The sequence below is a fragment of the Myxine glutinosa genome, chromosome 11 (assembly GCF_964187855.1).
Source record: "Myxine glutinosa chromosome 11, kmMyxGlut1.1, whole genome shotgun sequence".
Classification (NCBI taxonomy): Eukaryota; Metazoa; Chordata; class Myxini; order Myxiniformes; family Myxinidae; genus Myxine; species Myxine glutinosa.
The window spans coordinates 79,847,327-79,870,454 of record NC_136271.1 but is presented as its reverse complement, the minus strand read 5'-3'; the positions used below and the strand labels follow the sequence as shown (position 1 = coordinate 79,870,454).

At 52.4% G+C, this 23,128-nt stretch overlaps 1 protein-coding gene across 1 annotated transcript in view; it reads right to left on the bottom strand.

The window, feature by feature from the left end:
• The window catches only part of LOC137411853 (microtubule-actin cross-linking factor 1), a 237,442-nt gene that overhangs the window by 82,269 nt on the left and 132,045 nt on the right, over positions 1-23,128 (bottom strand). The window contains exons 42-47 of the mRNA XM_078786818.1: positions 22,974-23,107; positions 16,860-17,013; positions 11,650-11,779; positions 8,331-8,369; positions 7,756-7,991; positions 1,759-1,888 (exon numbers count right to left, since the gene is read on the bottom strand). Of these exons, the coding sequence (XP_078642944.1) occupies positions 1,759-1,888; positions 7,756-7,991; positions 8,331-8,369; positions 11,650-11,779; positions 16,860-17,013; positions 22,974-23,107 (823 nt within the window). The remainder of the gene's footprint in view (positions 1-1,758; positions 1,889-7,755; positions 7,992-8,330; positions 8,370-11,649; positions 11,780-16,859; positions 17,014-22,973; positions 23,108-23,128) is intronic.

Genomic DNA, 23,128 nt, shown 5'->3' with positions numbered 1-23,128 from the left:
AAGGTCTAAAAACAGATCCTTGCAACTACAGACCAATCAGCCTCCTCCCAATTAATCAGCGAAGTCATGGAATCCATCATTGCTTCCGATATCAAATCCTTCCTCTTCTCCAATGGCTTGATCTCTGATCATCAATTTTGGATTTAGACCAGGTCATTCTACTCTGGACATGTTGCTTCTGCTGTCTCAACAATGGATGGAGGTCCTCAATGCCAAACAGGAAATCAGAGCTGCCTCCCTTGACATATCACGTGCCTTCGATACGGTTTGGCAACCAGCTCTGCTCACCAAACTCTCCTCCTATGGTATCCATGGAAATCTCCACTCATGGCTTGCGGACTTCCTCTCTGGTCGTAGGCAACGTGTGGCCCTGAAAGGATTTCTCTCATCTCCCCTTCCTGATCTGGCTGGAGTTCCCCAAGGTAGTGTTCTGGGCCCCGTGCCATTTCTGGTCTTCATCAATGATCTCTCCGACTCTCTGGTAAATCATCTCTATCTCTTTGCTGATGACTCCACTATCTGCCGCTCCATTCCTCATCCCTCAGATCGGCAGTCTGCAGCCTCCTTACGCTCTGCAGACCTGGACAAAATCACAGACTGGTCAAACAAGTGGAACATGTCTTTCAATCCTGACAAATCTCACACTCTTACTATGTCTCTCCAAAAAGACCGACTGGAAAACCCTCCCATCTACTTTCTCAACAATCCTCTCCAAGAAGTTCTGTCACTCAAGCTTTTGGGTCTCACTATCTGCCATGATCTTTCTTGGGAAAACCACATTTCCAAGCTGGCCTCCAAAGCCAGTCACCGACTGGGCATCCTCGGTCGTGTGAAGTCCTTCCTTGGCACACCTGAGCTCCTCACCACATACAAGGCTTTCATCTGCAGCTCAATGGAATACTGTTCCCCCCTCTGGGCCGGTGCTCCTGCCTCACATCTAGCTCGGCTTCACGCTGTTGAAACCAAAGCTTTCAGAATCATTGGAATCTCCTGCGATGAAGCTAACTCCGAGGGCCTTTCACTCACTCACCGCAGGCAGGTTGGTGGTCTTTCTGTCTTCTACCGACTCCTCTCCGGCCTTGCTCCCCCAGCTCTCTCTGTGCTCTGTCCCCCAAATATTCCTACAGGTCGCACAAGATCTGCCAGCAACCCTCTTATGGTTAAACTGCCAAAATCTAGGCTCTCTGCTCACCTTCACTCTTTCATTCCCCTTTTCTCCCGCCTCTGGAACAAACTCCCCCACTCCCTTCAATCCCACTCCTCCCTCCAGGTCTTTAAAACAGCTGTTCTCCACCATCTCTTGTGTTCCCCAATCCAAAACCTTGATCTTTTCTACCCCTGCTAATTCCCCCCAGATCCACTTTTTTTTGAAATTCCAACTTCTTTCCTGGAAGTCCTTGTAGTGTCCATATGTTTTATACCTCTTCCACCTACCCCCAAGCCCTCCCCCTCCCAAATTTCTCTCGATGACCCTGCTCTCAAATGTTGTGTTTGTGTCCTTCCCCCTCTCTCCCCATCTTGTCTACCGCTCCCCTTATTTTGTGTTTTATGTGTCGGTTTGACTTTTTGTGTGATTAATGTTAGCTCTTTCACGAGCCTCGATCTTGTATACCAAAAAAAATAATATATATATATACCATTTGAACAACGTAGTTTCCTCACTTAGCAAACAGTCAATGACAAAGAAAGCAGTTTGTGAGCAAAGACTATTATGAAAGCAGCATTAGCGTTCAACTATAATAACTTATTTCCTTGTACCAATGTCATTGAGCATCTGTTTCCACTTTGCTGCCTCCGTCGAGTTTGGATTTTGTTGCAAAAGGTCTCGCAGCTGCGTTTGGAGATCATGTACTCTTTCAGCATTGTCTTCAATATCCATCAACACGATCTGAGGATGAGGATAATAATAATAATAATAATAATAATAACAATAATAATAATAGCCACAACAACAACGAGGGAGAATTGTTTGCAATACATGTCATCTACCGGTCCCAATGAATGTTCCTGTTCCAATCAAAAAGGGCATAACTCCGTGAAAAATTGACAAAAAACTCCAACTTGTTCTGTAACTTATAATAAATCAATGTACCAGGTTTCAGTTGAATATGTCAAACGGTATGGGGGAAAAGTCAAGAAAACCACAGGTGGGACGGACAGACGTCGGACAAACACACAGACAAACAGAGAGCAAACCAATAGTCCCTTCCGGGTAGTGGACTAACAACTATAAATTCGCATTATAATTGCAAACAGTTATGGTCGGGGACCAAGCCGCCCCACTTTGATACAACCCTGCTTTGATCGGACAAGTGACTTATGATGTCATCTTTAAATAAAATTCAGAATGGGTAGTTGATCACATATTTAAAGTTTTGCATTGATCGATTAGGTTTATTATCCAATATGGCTGCCAGATCATGTGACCTATAAAGTATTAATTTTCAAACTATGAGTTCCCTTTCAAGGAACTTTGATGCAAGAGGAGGCCATCAAAGTGCTAGTGTTGCCCACCTATCGCTGTTTGTCCATTCTCTATCCTTTGAAATGCTGAGCATTAAGCAAGGAAGCAGCACGTACCATGTTTAGTCTTTGGTATGTCTCGGCCTGAGTTCGAACCACCTAAATCCCAGACTCAGAGCGGATGCTCTAAACATTACTCCGAGTCTGGCTGATGAAGAATTCGTGACTTGAATTAATGGTACCAAACTCAGAAACATAAATGGTCTCCCTTCATTAAATTTCACCGTTAAAAGGTCATATTGTAGTGGTTACCTTATGCACATGTCGCGGTTACCTTATTCACTTATCCGCATGTGACGGTTACCATTACGATGGGTTTGTTCTAACCCACGCACACGGGCGTTTGGTTGTGTCGTCGTGACGCACACGCGGCTGTTGGAGCCACGCCCTCCGAAGAGGGTGCTTGTTTTATATAAGCCGTTACGACTTCCGTTCGTTAGCAGTTGCTGGAGATTTCTGTACAATAAACAACCTTTTGTACCCAACGAAATGTCCTCTTCTTATCATCTTTGGCAACCGCTAAACTGGTGACCCCGTTGCCCCCGCATGTATTCGGGGGCCGAATGAATACGGCAGGATTGCGACCGCAATTTCTTCCACACTGGAGGGGCGAACCAGCTCCGGGGCCCTCCGAAGGACGCCGTTACGGGGCGTTGGCGGCATGGCTACTTCGTCGCCTTCGTGCACACAGGCCGAGTACTGCTACTTCATCGCCTCCGCGCTCACAGGCCGGGCACGGCTACTTCGTCGCCTTCGCGCACACAGGCCGAGTACTGCTACTTCGTCGCCTTCGCGCACACAGGCCGAGTACTGCTACTTCGTCGCCTCCGCGCTCACAGGCCGGGCACGGCTACTTCGTCGCCTTCGCGCACACAGGCCGAGTACTGCTGCCCGTCGCCTTCGCGCACACAGGCCGAGTACTGCTACTTCGTCGCCTCCGTGCACACAGGCCGAGTACTGCTGCTCGCCACTCCTACTACTGCTCCTACGGCGGATCCCGAGGCTGCTGCTGCTGCACACCTCGTGGGCGCCACCACGCCCCGCCCACCACCCCCGCAACTCCTACTACTGCTCCTACGACGGATCCCGAGGCTGATGCTGCTGCTCGCCATTCCCGCAATTCCTACTGCTGCACCTACAACTGCTACCGCTGCTCAGCACCCGCGGCCCGGCTCTGTTCCACCCGTGGCCCGGCTCTGTTCCACCCACGGCCCGGCTCTGTTCCACCCGCGGCCCGGCTCTGTTCCACCCGCGGCCCGGCTCGGTTCCACCCGCGGCCCGGCTCGGTTCCACCCGCGAACTACGTACACGCCCGTGGCGTGCCTTCTGGGGGGGGGGCACATGTAGTGGTTACCTTATGCACATGTCGCGGTTACCTTATTCACTTATCCGCATGTGACGGTTACCATTACGATGGGTTTGTTTTAACCCACGCACACGGGCGTTTGGTTGTGTCGTCGTGACGCACGCGCGGCTGTTGGAGCCACGCCCTCCGAAGAGGGTGCTTGTTTTATATAAGCCGTTACGACTTCCGTTCGTTAGCAGTTGCTGGAGATTTCTGTACAATAAACAACCTTTTGTACCCAACGAAATGTCCTCTTCTTATCGTCTTCGGCAACCGCTAAACTGGTGACCCCGTTGCCCCCGCATGTATTCGGGGGCCGAATGAACACGACAGGATTGCGACCGCAATTTCTTCCACACTGGAGGGGCGAACCAGCTCCGGGGCCCTCCGAAGGACGCCGTTACGGGGCGTTGGCGGCATGGCTACTTCGTCACCTTCGCGCACACAGGCCGAGTACTGCTAGTTCATCGCCTCCGCGCTCACAGGCCGGGCACGGCTACTTCGTCGCCTTCGCGCACACAGGCCGAGTACTGCTACTTCGTCGCCTTCGCGCACACAGGCCGAGTACTGCTACTTCGTCGCCTCCACGCTCACAGGCCGGGCACGGCTACTTCGTCGCCTTCGCGCACACAGGCCGAGCACCGCTGCTCGTCGCCTCCGCGCACACAGGCCGAGTACTGCTGCCCGTCGCCTTCGCGCACACAGGCCGAGTACTGCTACTTCGTCGCCTCCGTGCACACAGGCCGAGTACTGCTGCTCGCCACTCCTACTACTGCTCCTACGGCGGATCCCGAGGCTGATGCTGCTGCACACCTCGTGGGCACCACCACGCCCCGCCCACCACCCCGCAACTCCTACTACTGCTCCTACGACGGATCCCGAGGCTGATGCTGCTGCTCGCCACTCCCGCAATTCCTACTGCTGCACCTACAACTGCTACCGCTGTTCAGCACCCGCGGCCCGGCTCTGTTCCACCCGTGGCCCGGCTCTGTTCCACCCGCGGCCCGGCTCTGTTCCACCCGCGGCCCGGCTCGGTTCCACCCGCGGCCCGGCTCGGTTCCACCCGCGGCCCGGCTCTGTTCCACCCGCGAACTACGTACACGCCCGTGGCGTGCCTTCTGGGGGGGGGGGGGGGGGCACATGTAGTGGTTACCTTATGCACATGTCGCGGTTACCTTATTCACTTATCCGCATGTGACGGTTACCATTACGATGGGTTTGTTCTAACCCACGCACACGGGCGTTTGGTTGTGTCGTCGTGACGCACGCGCGGCTGTTGGAGCCACACCCTCCGAAGAGGGTGCTTGTTTTATATAAGCCGTTACGACTTCCGTTCGTTAGCAGTTGCTGGAGATTTCTGTACAATAAACAACCGTTTGTACCCAACGAAATGGCCTCTTCTTATCGTCTTCGGCAACCGCTAAAATATACGTATTTTCCGGTGTATTAACCGCGCTTTTTCATCGGCAAAAAAGTTAAAAATTGGGGGTGTGGTTTATACACAGATATAGAAAGAAAAACAGTCTTAAAACAAATCGATGCTGAATTTTAATTATATTCCATTTGTCATACATACACCAGTAGATCTATATTCCACATAATCGGGGAACATTTAGAGCTTTCTTAAAATTATGCAAAACAATATAAGTACAAGCGATCTCGGTTGCACGTTTTTACCAGTTCAGTCATGTACGGCATCCCCCGACATGTCATCGCATTCCTGTCAATTCTGATTGATGGACAAACAGGAATGAGGAATGATTGACGGGAATACCCACCTGGTCTCCAGGGCGTGGTCGAAAATGGCTCCAATGGCGCTTTGGCGCCAGCCCACAATTAGAACGGGCCAAAATGACCAAGATCGTTTTTTTTTTAAGTTTACACATTACAATACGTTTAAATAAAGAATATGTATCGAATTTGATGCTACTTTAAAAAAGCATACGATTTGAATTGAAAAAAACATACTACCATTTCCTGGCGTGTGACGTCACCGCAATGCTCATGGCTTACATTCCAGTTAAAGTAAGGTAAGGTTGCATTTTATGCGTGTTCCATTGGCGCATTTTTGGAGTAGAGTGCGCCTGTCATTTTATATCCTTTTTTGGAATTATGTGACTTGAGTGCGTGAGTAACGCTGCGATTAAATTTTTGCACTGAATACCATGAAAACATGTTTGCGATGACACCCAGATTCCCGCTAGATTGCCTTCGCTCTCCCTCAGTTTCAGGAAACCCTCCATCTTAGCGTCATACGTGTATTGATGTGTTTCCCATTTTGTGCATGAATTGTGCCGCTGTAGTAAATGTAACCCTTGCCATAACTAGAAAGCGTCCGTGGAGTAGCAAGGTTGGTAGTGCGAGCAAAAGATAGAGGAATGCCATCACTATTGAAGTAAAAATGGATGTTTTAGGACGTTATGAAAGAGGTGATTGCACAGGTGATATGGGGAGTGTTTGCCACATTCAAGATGTGCATTATCTCCGAAGAACATTCGCAAACCTGATAATGATTAAATGATTTGCAGGTGAAATCAACTGATGATGATCAGATGACTGTAAAGGAATTCTGGAAGGCCTTTACAATAAGGGATGTTCTACGTAATGTTGAGGAGTGTTGGAGGGAAGTCGCTCGTTCCTGTACGAATGGTGTATGGGGGAAACTTTGCCCTCAATTTGTTCACGGCTTTAAGGGTATCGGCAAGAATATTGTTGTGTCGAAAGCACGATCTAACATCGTCAAAATGGCCAAGACTATCGACTTTGATGAGGTAGAGGAGCGTGTTGTGGAGGAGTTGCTGGACTCGTACTGGGAGGACTTCTCAAATGAGGACCTTCTACTGCTGGAGGAGGAACGCGAGGTGGATCTTAAACATTATAATTGAAATAAAATAAACCACTATAATCGTAAAAATCTGCTATATAAGAGAGATGTCTGTCTGTCTGTCTGTCTGCCTGTCTGTCTGTGTGATGCCATTTTTCTCAGAGATGGCCAAACGGATCTTCGGCAAACTTTCAGAGGTTCATCAGTGAGTGCCTGGGAGTGTTTTAGGTTAAAAAAAAATTCTGAAAAAAAAAAAAAGATCGGTTTTTTTTAGTTTAATTAAAATAAAATAAAAACATTATAATAATAATAATCGCTCGATAGTGCCTAAGCTTTTTAAAATTAATGACGGTTATATACAAGTACACATTCGCATAAAAAATACAAAACAATCACCAGACATTTGAACACAAATAAATCAAACAATTCTGGAAGTGTACGAAGTTGGTAGCACAGCTTCTTCTTCTTTCTGTTCGGCATCACACTTAACGCAGAAACGGGATGAATGCCACATTCACCAGCATATATTTATTGAAAAGGTGATGTACCCCTTTCCTCCCCTTCCTCTCCTGCCTCCTCCCCTCCCCCCCCCCCATTCCCCCACCTCCCCTTCACCACTCCCACCCCCACCCCCTTCCCCTCCCCCCTCCCCCACCCGGCGTTACTTATGCTAGTAGACAATAAAAATGAGGATTGAGAGAGCACTCCCCATAACCTCTGCCTCTTATAATGGGAAATTAGTTATTAGTATTCAATTACAAGAAATTAGTATTCAAAGTTCACACAAACAAAGCTAATCCAGAAGCAAGAATTGAAAAAGCCCTTCACATGTCCATTCTCTCAATACTGTGCATGGATGTGTGTTCTATGAATTATTGTTCTTTTTGTTTTATTTTATCACATAAAACAGACATTCAGAATACACATTTTCAAAGTCCAACTTTTTGCAAAAAAAAAAACGAATTTGCATATTCCTGCTGTGTTTGGCGTGGAATGTGTACCCTGTACCCCTGAAATGGTAACTGTGTTTCTGATAGTGTTATCGACCTGGCAGGCAGCTTACCTTGTGACGATCTACCTCGGCCTTCATGGCGCCAATTTCCCACAGCACACCGTTCCACGTGGCTACTTCAGCCTGTTTTCCTGCCAACCACTTTATTACAGAGTCGGACTTCTCCACCACGGCCCGTGTCTGCTGGAGCGCCACGTCCATCTCACCCCATCGTGCATTGAGCATCTTACCGATGGCCTCGTAACGTGTGCAGACACCCTCAACGTCACCCTGAATGCTCGCCAGTTCTGAAAAAACCAACAAAGCAAAAATGCTACTGTGGCATTAACCGAGACCATTTTTTTAAAGTAGCCAACTTGTTTTGCCATATACATCTTGGCTGGAGGTGCAATTACCAAAAATGAGTCTGCAATGTTTTTCCCACCTTCTTGCTAGTATCTGTAACCGTTTTATTCAGAACAGTATTGCCTTTTTCCAAAAGCAAGCTTGTGCAAAAACCAATAAACTCGTTTTATTTCCATATTCTCAAGGGTATGGAGTGGGTTAGCATTAAGGGCATTGGACTGGCATCATAAATAAAAACACAACTAGCACACTTCATTGCTTTCAGGACTCCTGATTCTTACCTTTATTAACAGAGTGTCCATTCACACTGATGGCAGCATCTGGTTGAAATGAACATGAAAATGTTATTTAGATTAATTTGTAAAATACATTATTGGCTTAATTTGAAATCACCGTTCATTAAAGGCCTCAAATATTGTCAATCAGTACAGGAATCTTCCTTAAATTACGTTCCTGCAAGTCCACAGCTTGAAAATAGATTATTCAATACTATATACACACATACATACTATATACACACATACATACTATATACACACATACATACTATATACACACATACATACTATATACACACATACATACTATATACACACATACATACTATATACACACATACATACTCTATACACACATACATACTATATACACACATACATACTATATACACACATACATACTATATACACACATACATACTATATACACACATACATACTATATACACACATACATACTATATACACACATACATACTATATACACACATACATACTATATACACACATACATACTATATACACACATACATACTATATACACACATACATACTATATACACATATACATACTATATACACACATGCATACAAAATGCATACATACAATGTACAGTACATACATAATACATACGCAGAGTATGTACATACATACATGCATAATATCGCATCGATGGGTCTGAATAACATCACCCATCACACCAGTGATTATACAAACCATAGAGGTGGCAAGACCGTTGAACTCACAAAATTTACACTGCGTTCAATACATTGCAGTACAGTTAACCCTTAAATATCGAAGGAGTTACAATCTTGGAAAATGCTGCGACATTAAAAACCATCATGCTTTGAAAACCATCTGTGACTGTCGTTCATGCTTTCTCTTCACATCATTCATTAGGGTGTTGGAAAATTTACTCCTAATGAGCTTTATATGATCTTCTGTGACCAGACAGCATATCCCATTCAGTTGGATTAAAATTTGCCTTCCTCTTTCCAGTACGACTGACTTCACCCGCCTTGACTGTTTTGGAAGTGGATGTGATGGTGCAATGCATTGTGGGATACCATATATCAATCAAAACTGTAACCACACCTTATCCAGCCCTTGAACAACCATGGATTATCTGTCGCTTAGTTATCCATTGGATAAGAAATTTAAACACAGGATAGAAATTTAAACACATGATAGATAGAAAAATAACATCACTGTCAGGTGCACCTAATAATGATAATTACATACATATATATTAGGCTATGAGCCAGACCCCCCAAATTGCCCGGATGGTACCATACAGATGGAGTAAGGCTCATTGTGATTTTTAGCAAGATATATGTCCCTAGATATGAAAAAAAAGTGATAGCAGTGTATAACTCTCGGCCATCTCTGTGTTATCACCCGAAATATTATTATACGCCCGCTTCGCTTCGCCAAAAAATGTGATATTTGCTAAAATTGGAATAAATATGTTTTTAAGGACCACAGAGTGCCGAGATCGAGATCGAGATCGTATTTGTTCGAGAGATCATGATAAACCTAGAGTGTGGAGCAAGTTTGCATGCATTGTGAAATATAATGTAGCTGATGTTACAAACCTACTTTAGGATACTAGCTAATACCAAAAATTACACTGAGATACCAAAAGTAGTAGACGAATAAACCTAAAATGTTCAAAAGCTATGTTTCGTTCCAAAATATCAAAATTAGGGGGTATGGTTGAACATATTTTGAACTTTGCCAAAATATGTGCCCCAAACAACCACCATATTACAAAGTAATGATATATTCCAATGCAGTGGTTCCTTGCGAAGATTTTGAGGGGTCAAATGTTACTCTAGGAGTTTTCATTTTTGAAATATTGACAAAAATGTACAATGTGAATTCTGAACTCGAAGCGATTTCGACCACTTTTTCACTAAATTTAACATATTTTTTGTCATTATATCAATATTTTGATAAATAACCCCCACAAATGTTCTATATTTCTATTACTATATTAGTTGGCATCCAGTATGCAAATTATTGGCACTCTGTGGTCCTTAAAAACATATTTATTCCAATTTTAGCAAATATCACATTTTTTGGCGAAGCGAAGCAGGCGTATAATAATATTTCGGGTGATAACACAGAGATGGCCGAGGGTTATACACTGCTATCACTTTTTTTTCATATCTAGGGACATATATCTTGCTAAAAATCACAATGAGCCTTACTCCATCTGTATGGTACCGACCAACCCCCTTGGCTCATAGCCTATATACAGTGCATTCAGAAAGTATTCAGACCCCTTCACCTTTTTCACATTTTGTTATGTTGCAGCCTTTTGCTGAAATCGTTTAAATTCATTTTTTCCCTCATCAATCTACACTCAATACCCCATCATGACAAAGAGAAAACAGGATTTTAGAAAGTTTTGCAAATTTATTAAAAAGAAAAAAAAAGAAATATCACATTGACATAAGTATTCAGACCCTTTGCTATGACACTTGAAATTTAGCTCAGGTGCCTCCCATTTCTCTTGATCATCTTTGAGATGTTTCTACACCTTGATTGGAGTCCACCTGTGGTAAATTCAATTGATTGGACACGATTTGGAAAGGCACACACCTGTCTATATAAGGTATCACAGCTGACAATACATATCAGAGCAAAAACCAAGCCACGAGGTCGAAGGAACTGCCTGCAGAGCTCAGAGACAGGATTGTGTCCAGGCACAGATTTGGGGAAGCCTACAAAAAATTTCTGCTGCATTGAAGGTTCCCAAGAGCACAGTGGCCTCCATAATTCTTAAATGGAAGAAGTTTGGAACAACCAGGACTCTTCCTCGAGCTGGCCGCCCGGCCAAACTGAGCAATCGGGGGAGAAGGGCCTTGGTAAGAGAGGTGACCAAGAACCCGATGGTCACTCTAGCTGAGCTCCAGAGATCCTGTGTGGAGATTGGAGAAACTTCCAGAAGGACAACCATCACTGCAACAACTCCACCGATCTGGGCTTTATGGCAGAGTGGCCAGACGGAAGCGTCTCCTCATATCAGTGAAAGACACATGACACATGATGAGGGAAAAAATGAATTTAAACGATTTCAGCAGAAGGCTGCAACATTACAAAATGTGAAAAAAGTGAAGGGGTCTGAATACTTTCTGAATGCACTGTATATATATATATATGTATCATTCATTCAAATGCAAGCAATAAATTCCACCTGCAACGTTACCCACAAGTATCTCACCCGAGATGACATTGCAATTTGGCAATGTCAAGTTGTCCAATTAGCTTGATTAAGAATAGAACAACATTGTGAAAAATGGATTGCAAACCTACCAGAGTCCAAGGGAGAATTTGCCATTGGCCCGGGGACCAACACAGATATGAGCAGTTCCTCCATCTCCTTGGTGTGTTCTTTCATGTCATTCACCAATGCTCCCTTCAATTCCCACTCCGTTAATAAAGACTACAAAAACAGGCAACGGAACAAGGTTAAAATAAAGAAGTGCATGCAGTCATTCCAAATGTGTGACGAGCAGCAAAGGAAGACATCCTCGATTGCTATAATAATAAACAAATTATAGGGCTGAATTGTTAGTCAAACTTTAATGGCAAAAATTGTTTCTTAAGAAATTTATACTTCGTCTTCAGCAGGTATATTTCCAGTTATTTATTGATTTGTTTGGTTCGGCTCCAATTTTTCAGTTCAATTTGGCTCAATGTTGACATTTTTAATACATTACAGTTATAGCTAATAATTTCTGCTAACATGCTTCAAGTATGAACCACCTCTAACAATACTACAAAAATGATGGCACTGTAGCGGCTGCCGCTGAGTTTTCACAATCGCCTTGCACCTATCAAGGACGCGGAGCGATCACCATGCCGGGCTCGTCCAGGACGCCCAGGCCCGCGCTCAACTTGCCAGGCCGCAGCCAGGACGCTGGGCCACGCCCCCTGGCGCCGGGCCTGGGCAAACCCCCTGGCGGAATAGATATATATTGCTGACTGATAAACGGTTTTTCAGAGTGCCTGAGTGTTTGATTTCATTAAAGCAACTCAGATGAATTCTAGCTTTTTGTCGCGTCCATTCTTCCGATCGACGTGGGAGCCCCGGCTCCTTCATTGGTGACCTATCGACATGGACACGGCAGTCGCCCTTAAACTGCCTACCTTCTGGGAGGCTCACGCGGCGGTTTGGTTCGCACAGGCGGAGTCCCTGTTCGCCCTGCGAGGCATCACGGCCGACGACACCCGCTTCCACCATGTGGTAGCTGCGCTCGGGTCGGTTACCGCGGCCCGCGCCCTGAGCCTCCTCGAAAGCCCGCCAGCCGCTGACAAATACGGCGCGATTAAGAAGCTGCTCCTCGATGCTTTCGCCCTCCCATCGGCGGAACGCGCACGGCGCCTGCTCGATCTGCCTGAGCTCGGCGACACGCGCCCTTCCGAGCGCATGGACTACATGCTTTCACTGCTCGGCGAGCACTCTCCGGCATTCCTGTTCCGGGAGCTGTTCTTCCGTCAGCTGCCTAACCCGGTACGCCTCGCCCTGGCAAGCACGACGATCACAGATCCCCGGGCCCTTGCCAGAGAAGCCGACAAGATCTCCGCCGCAGGACAGCGCATCGTAGCGGCGACATGGGACCCACCGCCGTCCGACGCAACACCCAGGGCGCCCGAGCACCCGGCACGGTCGACGGCCGAACTGCCGACGCCATTGGCGGCCGCTCTACCGAGCCGACCACCTCCGGCACGACGACCGAGGCCTCCACCTGACCAAGCGTGGTGTTACTATCATGCCAGGTTCGGACAGAAGGCCCGGACATGCCGACCCCCGTGCACCTTCGACAGGCCGGGAAACGGCCGGGCCGGCGTTCATTACCAGCCATGAGCGCCGGCCACACGGGCAACTTACTGTTCATCACGGATAAAGCGTCCGGACGGCGCTTCCTGTGCGACACCGGCGCCCAACTGAGCGTCATACCCGCCTCTGACCAGGACAGGCAATCCGCGGTTTGCGGCCCCTCCTTAGTTGCGGCCAACGGATCGACTATCCGCACCTTCGGCCCGCGCAACGTCACCCTCTGCTTCGGCGGCCAACGCTTTGCTTGGACGTTTGTAACCGCCAACGTGCCCGTGGCTCTGCTAGGCGCCGACTTCCTCTGCGCACACGGACTGCTGGTGGACGTCCAACGGCGTCGTTTAATCAACGCTGAAACCTTCAGCTCCCTGGTATGCACATTGAGCACCTCCGCGCCGACCGAGCTGGCATGCGCAGTCCGGGCGGCGAACGAGTTTGCTCGCCTGCTCACGGAGTTCCCGGCCCTCACGCGGCCGACGTTTTCGGCCGTCGCAGTACGGCATGGGATCGAGCACCACATACCAACCACGGGCCCGCCGGTCTACGCCAGGGCCCGCCGCCTCGACCCAGCCAAGCTCGCCGTAGCGAAGGCCGAATTCGACGCGTTGGAGCACCTCGGCATCGTGCGGCGCTCCGATAGCGCGTGGGCCTCGCCACTGCACATCGTGCCAAAGCCGGGGGGTGGATGGCGCCCGTGTGGCGACTACCGCCGTCTCAATGACGCTACCACCCCCGACAGGTACCCGATCCCGCATATCCAAGACTTCTCCACCCGTCTGGCGGGACGGGTCATTTTTTCGAAAATTGACCTCATACGGGGATATCACCAGGTACCTGTCAGGGCGGCCGACGTCCCTAAAACGGCAGTCATCACGCCGTTCGGCTTATTCGAATTCTTGCGGATGCCGTTTGGTCTCAAGAACGCGGCTCAGGCGTTCCAGCGCTTGATGGACGGCGTGCTGCGTGACCTGCCGTTCCTTTTCGTTTACCTGGACGACATCCTCGTCGCCAGCACGTCCCGGGCCGAGCACCTCCTCCACCTCCGGACGCTGTTCGAGCGCCTCAGCGAGCACGGCCTCATCGTCAACCCGGCCAAATGCCACTTCGGCACGACGGCCGTTGATTTTTTGGGCCATCACATCACCAAGAACGGGGCCGTGCCGCTGCCAACCAAGGTCGAGGCCATCACCACGTTCCCGCGTCCCCGCACCATAAAGGCCCTGCAGGAATTCCTGGGAATGGTGAATTTTTATCACCACTTCGTGCCCCGCGCTGCTCAGCTCATGCGGCCCTTCTACGAAGCCCTCCGGGGCATGCCGGCCAAGCACGACATCGCCTGGTCCGCAGCAATGGATGCGGCCTTCCAAGGCTCAAAGCGGGCCCTCGCCGACGCAACACTGCTCGCTCACCCGGTGCTCAACGCTCCCATCGCCCTCACCACGGATGCCTCCGACTACGCGGTGGGCGCCGTACATGAGCAATGGGTGAACGGGGTTTGGCAGCCACTCGCTTTTTTCAGCCGGCAGCTCCGGCCGAACGAGCTCAAATACAGCACGTTTGACCGGGAGCTCCTCGGTCTACACCTGGCCGTCCGCCATTTCCGCCACCTCCTGGAGGGCCGACCTTTCACGGCGTTCGTCGACCACAAGCCGTTGGTTTACGCCATGGCCAAGGTCACGGAGCCATGGTCGGCCCGCCAACAGCGCCACCTCGCCGCCGTGTCGGAGTTTACCACGGACATCCGGCACGTCGCCGGCAAAAACAACGCCGTGGCCGACTGTCTTTCCCGGGCCAGCGCGAACGCGGTCCACCTGGGCGTGGATTTTGCGCTTATGGCGGCGGACCAAACCACCGACACCACGGTGCAAGCCCTCCGGGCGGCGGACACGGGCCTCCGCCTGGCCGACATCCCCTGCGCGGACACTGTCCTGCTCTGCGACGTCTCCCAAGGCCAGCCTCGCCCCATCGTGCCCGTCGCCTGGCAACGCCGCATCTTCGCCTCCCTCCACGGCCTTTCCCACCCGGGCCGGAAAGCTTCCCAGAAGCTGGTGTCGGCGCGTTTCGTCTGGCACGGCCTTCGTCGGGACGTCCGCGATTGGACCAGCGCCTGCACGGCCTGCCAACGGGCCAAGGTCCACCGACACACCCAGGCCCCGCTGGCACCTTTCACCGTGCCCGAACGACGTTTCGACCACGTCAACGTGGATCTGGTGGGCCCCCTCCCCCCGTCACGGGGGTTCACACACCTGCTCACCATGGTGGACAGGACCACCAGGTGGCCGGAGGCCGTTCCCCTCGTCTCCACCACCACCGCCGACGTGGCGCAGGCTTTCATCGCCACCTGGGTCGCCCGCTTCGGCGCACCGGCGGACATCTCGTCAGACCGCGGTCCACAGTTCACCTCCGAGCTGTGGGGCGCGGTCGCCCGCAACCTGGGGATCAAGCTCCACCGTACTACGGCCTACCACCCCCAAGCAAACGGGTTGTGCGAGCGATTCCACCGCTCCATGAAGGCCGCGCTCATGGCCGGCCTTCAAGACGTCGGGTGGGCCGACCGGCTGCCGTGGGTCCTTTTGGGCCTTCGCACGGCCCCCAAGGAGGACCTCCAGGCATCCACCGCCGAGCTTGTCTATGGCCAGGTGCTACGCGTCCCGGGCGAATTTGTGCCCGACGCTACCAGTCCCTGGTCCGCAGCTCACCAGCGCTCGGACCTCCAGGAGGCCGCCCGACGGTTTGCCCCCGTGCCAACATCCCACCACGGTGACCCCCAGTCCTACGTCCCCCCAGCACTCCGCACAGCGGAGTATGTTTTTGTGCGTCACGACGCACATCGGTGGCCACTCCAGCCGCCGTACGACGGGCCCTTCCGGGTGCTGCGACGGGACGACAAGTCGTTCGTCATCGACATCGGCGGCAGGTCGGACCGGATTGCTGTGGACCGCCTCAAGCCGGCGCACGTGGACGTCGACCACCCACCACGGGTGGCCCTTCCGCCGCGGCGAGGCCGTCCCCCGTCCACGGTGCCCCCCACTCGACCGCCCACCACCTCACCGGACCCCCTCCCACGACCCGCCAGGGGTCGCTTCGGCCGGGTCATCAGGACCCCCCTCAAATTGACCCTGCCGGTGCAACTCGATTCTGGGGGGACGTGTGTAGCGGCTGCCGCTGAGTTTTCACAATCGCCTTGCACCTATCAAGGACGCGGAGCGATCACCATGCCGGGCTCGTCCAGGACGCCCAGGCCCGCGCTCAACTTGCCAGGCCGCAGCCAGGACGCTGGGCCACGCCCCCTGGCGCCGGGCCTGGGCAAACCCCCTGGCGGAATAGATATATATTGCTGACTGATAAACGGTTTTTCAGAGTGCCTGAGTGTTTGATTTCATTAAAGCAACTCAGATGAATTCTAGCTTTTTGTCGCGTCCATTCTTCCGATCGACGTGGGAGCCTCGGCTCCTTCAGCACAAGCACAATCGACAATGCACTCACTAACTGTGACAAGATCACCAACTCCACAAGAATAAAGTGACTAGCATTGTGATTTTCATAATGTTCCTTCATATTTAAATCTGAAAGTGTAAAACACAAAAGAGAGAGTGCAATGAGAAAGCAAAACATTTGCATTTGACTGCCTGATAGACATGTGGACAACAATGCAATACAGACATTGAATGTAAATCAATCTTACCGCAACTAACTGCCGGTGTTCCTGCAAAGCCTCGGAACCTGCTTGACTGTCCACAGGCACCCTATTCTCTGTAACCGAGAGCCACTGTTTCAAAGACTCCACCATGGTGCGGAACTCATCCACACGCTTCTGACAAGAGGCTACCTGAGCCTCCCTAAGGCCGGGGGGGGGGGGGGGGAGGTTGGGGGAAGGGGGTGTAGTGGGTGGAACAGTATGGATCAAAACACATCAAAGGTCTTCATTGTAGATATTACCAGGAAATATTACCACCACCACGATCAAAACTATTATAGATCAACGATTGGATGACAACACAATAGTCCAGACAGCAACCTCGCAAGTATCTGTAAACATTCACAGCACACTGGCTAGAATACGAACAAGTCTTACACCTTCAATCTGTTTCAGTGATGTGCAACCTTCACATACTAAATTCAGAAGATTACTGTATATTACGCAAAGCACTGATAGTAGGAATAGAATATTGGTAGTGAGACAACAACTCAGCAGACACTCGCCGTCGCTCAATGTCACTCACTTAGGTTCGCTCCCTGTCGAGCTTTTATCTCACAATAAACATTATATTGTAGCGGTTACCGCTGGGTGTACACAATCGCCTTGCACCTACCAAGGACGCGGCCAGGGAGCAATCACCATGCCGGGCTCGTCCAGGCCGCCCGGACAGGCCCAGACGCGCTTCTCCCGGGCATGCCCGGACTCGCTGTTCCCGGGCTCGCCCGAGCCTCCCGGTCTCGTCTTTCCAGGGCTCGCCCAGGACACCCGGGCATGCCCGCTCTCGCCTTTCCAGGGCTCGCCCAGGATGCCCGGGCATGCCCGCTCTCACCTTTCCAGGGTTCCCCCAGGACGCCCGGGCATGCCCGCTCTCGCCTTTCCAGGGCTCGCCCAGGACGCCCGGGCATGCCCGCTCTCGCCTTTCCAGGGCTCGCCCAGGACGCCCGGGCATGCCCGCCCTCGCCTTTCCAGGGCTCGCCCAGGATGCCCGGACAGGTCCAGACTCGCCTTTCCAGGACTCGCCCTTGACGCCTGGGCATGCCCGGTCTCGCTTTTCCCGGGGAAACGCTCCGGCATAATGTGTATATATATTGCTGCCCGATAAACGGGCTTTTCAGAGTACCCGAGTTTGATACGTGCAATAAAGCAACTCGGACGAATTTCCATCGTTGGTCGCGTCAATCCTTCCGACTCGCGTTGGAGCATAGCTCCTTCATTGGTGACCCCGAACATGGACACGGCAGTTGCCCTTAAACTGCCTACCTTCTGGGAGGCTCACGCGGCTGTTTGGTTCACCCAGGCGGACTCCCAGTTCGCCCTGCGAGGCATCACCGCCGACGACACCCGCTTCCACCATGTGGTAGCAGCGCTCGGCTCCGCCACCACGGCCCACGCCCTGAGCCTCCTCGAGCGCCCGCCAGCCGCTGACAAGTATGGCGCGATCAAGACGCTCCTCCTCGACGCTTTCGCCCTCTCACCGGCGGAACGCGCACGACGCCTGCTCGACCTGCCCGAGCTCGGCGACACGCGCCCATCCGAGCGAATGGACTACATGCTCTCGTTGCTCGGCGAGCACTCTCCGGATTTTCTGTTCCGAGAGCTGTTCCTCCGCCAGCTGCCTAACCAGGTACGCCTCGCCCTGGCAGGCACGTCGATCACGGATCCCCGCGCCCTCGCCAGGGAAGCCGACAAGATCTCCTCAGCAGGCCAGCACATCGGAGCGGCTACCTGGAGCCTGCCGCCGTCCGAGGTGACGCCCGAGCGCCCTGTGCGGTTGGAGGCCGAACTGCCGGTGCAACTGGCGGCCGCCACGCCGCGCCGACCACTTCCAACACGACGGCCGGGGCCTCCACCTGACCAGGCGTGGTGTCATTACCATGCCAGGTTCGGGCACAAGGCTCGGACATGCCGACCCCCGTGCACTTTCGACAAGTCGGGAAATGGCCGGGCCGGCGTTCATTACCAGCCATGAGCACCGGCCACTCGGGCAACTTGCTTTTTATTAAGGACAAAGCGTCCGGGCGGCGTTTCCTTTGTGACACCGGTGCCCAACTGAGCGTCATACCCGCCTCCGAGCAGGACAGGCAGAACGCCGTTTGCGGCCCCTCCTTGGTCGCTGCTAATGGATCGGCCATACGCACCTTCGGCCCGCGCAACGTTACCCTCTACTTCGGCAGCCAGCGCTTTCAGTGGACCTTTGTGACCGCAAGCGTCCCCATGGCTTTGCTGGGCGCTGACTTCCTCTGCTTGCACGGGCTGCTGGTCGACGTCAAACGGCGTCGCCTTGTCAACGCCGAGACCTTCAGCTCCCTGGCATGTACGATGAGCAGCTCCGCGCCCACCGAACTGGTATGCGCCCTCCCGACGGCGAACGAGTTCGCTCGCCTGCTCGCGGAATTCCCGGCCCTCACGCGGCCGACGTTTTCGGCCGTCGCAGTGCGACATGGGATCGAGCACCACATACCCACTACGGGCCCACCGGTCTACGCCAGAGCCCGCCGCCTCGACCCGGCCAAGCTCGCCGTGGCCAAAGCCGAGTTCGACGCATTTTAGCGCCTCGGCATCGTGCGGTGCTCCGATAGCGCGTGGGCCTCACCACTGCACATCGTGCCAAAGCCGGGGGGCGGATGGCGCCCGTGTGGCGACTACCGCCACCTCAACGACGCTACCACCCCCGACAGGTATCCGATCCCGCACATCCAAAACTTTTCCGCCCGTTTGGCGGGACGGGTTATTTTTTCAAAAATTGACCTGATACGGGAATACCACCAGGTACCTGTGAGGCCGGCCGACGTCCCAAAGACGGCCGTCATCACGCCGTTTGGCCTGTTCGAATTTTTGAGGATGCCATTTGGCCTCAAGAACGCGGCCCAGGCGTTCCAACGCTTGATGGACGGCGTGCTGCGCGACCTGCCATTTCTTTTCGTCTATCTGGACAACATCCTCGTCACCAGCACGTCCCGAGCCGAGCACCTCCTCCACCTCCGAACGCTGTTCGGACGCCTCAGCGAGCATGGCGTAATTGTCAACCCAGCCAAATGCCACTTCGGCACGACGACCGTTGACTTTTTGGGCCACCGCATCACCAAGACCGGGGCCGTACCGCTGCCGACCAAGGTTGAGGCCATCACCAAGTTCCTGCGTCCCCGCTCCATCAAGGCCCTGCAAGAGTTCCTCGGCATGGTGAATTTTTATCACCGATTCGTGCCCCGCGCTGCTCAGCTCATGCGGCCTCTTTACGAAGCCCTCCGGGGCAAGCCCGCCAAGCATGACATCGTCTGGTCCACGGCCATGGACGCGGCATCCACGAGCGCGAAGCGGGCCCTCGCCAACGCAACACTGCTAGCTCACCCTGTGCTCAACGCTCCCATCGCCCTCACTACGGACGCCTCCAACTACGCGGTGGGCGCCGTCCATGAATAATGGGTGAACGGGGTTTGGCAGCCACTCGCTTTTTTCAGCCGGCAACTCCGGCCGAACGAGTTAAAATACAGCACGTTTGACCACGAGCTCCTCGGTCTATTCCTGGCCGTTCGCCATTTCTGCCACCTCCTGGAGGGCCACCCGTTCACGGCTTTCGTCGACCACAAGCCATTGGTTTACGCAATGGCCAAAGTCACGGAGCCGTGGTCGGCCCGCCAGCAGCGCCACCTTTCCGCCGTGTCGGAATTTACCACGGACATCCGGCACGTCGCCGGCAAAGACAACGCCGTGGCCGACTGTCTTTCTCGGGCCAGCGCGAACGCGGTCCACCTCGGCGTGGACTTCGCGCTCATGGCGGCCGACCAAACGACCGACACCGCGGTGCAGGCCCTCCGGGCGGCGGACACGGGCCTCCGCCTGGCCGACATCCCCTTCGCGGACACTGTCCTGCTCTGCGACGTCTCCCAAGGCCAGCCTCGCCCCATCGTGCCCGTTACCTGGCAGCGCCGCATCTTCGCCTCCATCCATGGCCTTTCTCACCCGGGCCGGAAAGCTTCTCAGAAGCTGGTGTCGGCGCGTTTCGTCTGGCGCGGCCTTCGACGGGACGTCCGCGACTGGGCCAACACCTGCACGGCCTGCCAGCGGGCCAAGGTCCACCGCCACACCCAGGCCCCGCTGGCACCTTTCACCGTGCCTGAATGGTGTTTCGACCACGTCAACGTGGACCTGGTTGGCCCCCTTCCCCCTTCGCGGGGTTTCACACACCTGCTCACCATGGTGCACAGGACCACCAGGTGGCCGGAGGCCATTCCCCTCATTTCCACCACCACCGCCGACATGGCATAGGCTTTCATCGCCACCTGGGTCGCCCGTTTCGGCGCACCGGCAGACATCTCTTCGGTCCACAGTTCACCTCCGAGCTGTGGGGCGCGGTCGCCCGCAACCTGGGAGTCCAGCTCCACCGTACCACGGCCTACCACCCCCAAGCCAATGGGTTGTGCGAGCGTTTTCACCGCTCCATGAAGGCCGCGCTCATGGCCGGCCTTCAGGACGACGGTTGGGCTGACCGGCTGCCGTGGGTCCTTTTGGGCCTCCGCACGGCCCCCAAGGAGGACCTCCAGGCGTCCACCGCCGAGCTCGTCTACGGCCAGCCGCTCCGCGTCCCGGGCGAGTTCGTGCCCGACGCTACCAGTCCCTGGTCTTTCCCGGGCATGCCCAGACTCGTCTTTCCAGGGCTCGCCCAGGACACCCGGGCATGCCCGCTCTTGCCTTTCCAGGGCTCGCCCAGGACGCCCGGGCATGCCCGCTCTCGCCTTTCCAGGGCTCGCCCAGGACGCCCGGGCATGCCCGCTCTCGCCTTTCCAGGGCTCGCCCAGGACGCCCGGGCATGCCCGCTCTCGCCTTTCCAGGGCTCGCCCAGGACGCCCGGACATGCCCGCTCTCGCCTTTCCAGCACTCGCCCTTGACGCCCGGGCATGCCCGGTCTCGCTTTTCCCGGGCAAACGCTCCGGCATAATGTGTATATATATTGCTGCCCGATAAACGGGCTTTTCAGAGTACCCGAGTTTGATACGTGCAATAAAGCAACTCGGACGAATTTCCGTCTTTGGTCGCGTCAATCCTTCCGACTCACGTTGGAGCATAGCTCCTTCACTATTACTACTTGTGTGTGTGAGAGAGTGAGAGTGAGAGTGAGAGAGGGAGAGAGAGAGAGAGAGAGAGAGAGAGAGAGAGAGAGAGAATGAGAGAGAGAATGAGAGAGAGAATGAGAGTGAGAGAGAGAGAGAGAGATGCACCATACTGCACGGCCTGCCAGCGGGCCAAGGTCCACCGGACGACGGTTCAAATTCAGCCTGTGTTCTAATCCTTTACATACCATTAGTGGATGTGGTTTCCTTTGGAAATTCCCTGGGAAATTTTCCCAGGCTTTCCCGGGCAAGCCTTGTTGGGTAGGACTTAACGGAAAATTGTGTAAAAGTAGGCGGGGCTTATCAAAGTAGGCGTAGTCAAGTGGAACAAAGGTAAAAGTGGGTGTGGCTTATGAAAAGTGGGCGTGGTTTGTGAAAAATGAAATGTGGCTTTGGAGGATCTCAGAGCAGAACATTGAGGGAGTTTATCATTTCATCTCTACTAAACAATGATATTTAAACCAAGAACCAAGTTCCAACATATTGTAATTGTCAATATTCTTGATGGTGATGAGTGTCATAAGAAAATTAAGCTATTCCCTAAAATAGAACATAAACAGATATTCATTGGTTCTCTCTTTGAGATTAATGTAAAGATGGCAGTAAGATACACAATAATGAGGTTAGAGTATGGTGTGTCTCCTCGACAGATGGACGGATGGAAATGGAACACACATACACAGACACACACACACACACACACACACACACACACACAGACACAGACACACAGACACACACACACACACACACACACACACACACACACACACACACACACACACACACACACACACACACACACACACACACACACACACACTAATGGAATGTTGGTTGTGGGATAAAACCTCGACAGGGAGCTGACGTGAGTGAGCGACAAGCATCACCGAGTGTCTGTTGAGTGGTTTTCTCAGAACCAACATTCTATTACTACTACTTGCATTGAGAGTAGATCACCTTTGGGTAATTCAGAAAGCAGCTGATATACCTTTCTTTGAGTCTCCTTTGCAGTTTCTCAATGTCTTGAACTTTTCTGTTAACCTTTGCCAGCATCTGGTCCCTCGCAGGAGAAGGTTCCAATGCGGAGAGTTCCTCTGCGAGCCGTTTGAGCTCCTCCAGCACCTGCAACAAAATAAATATTGC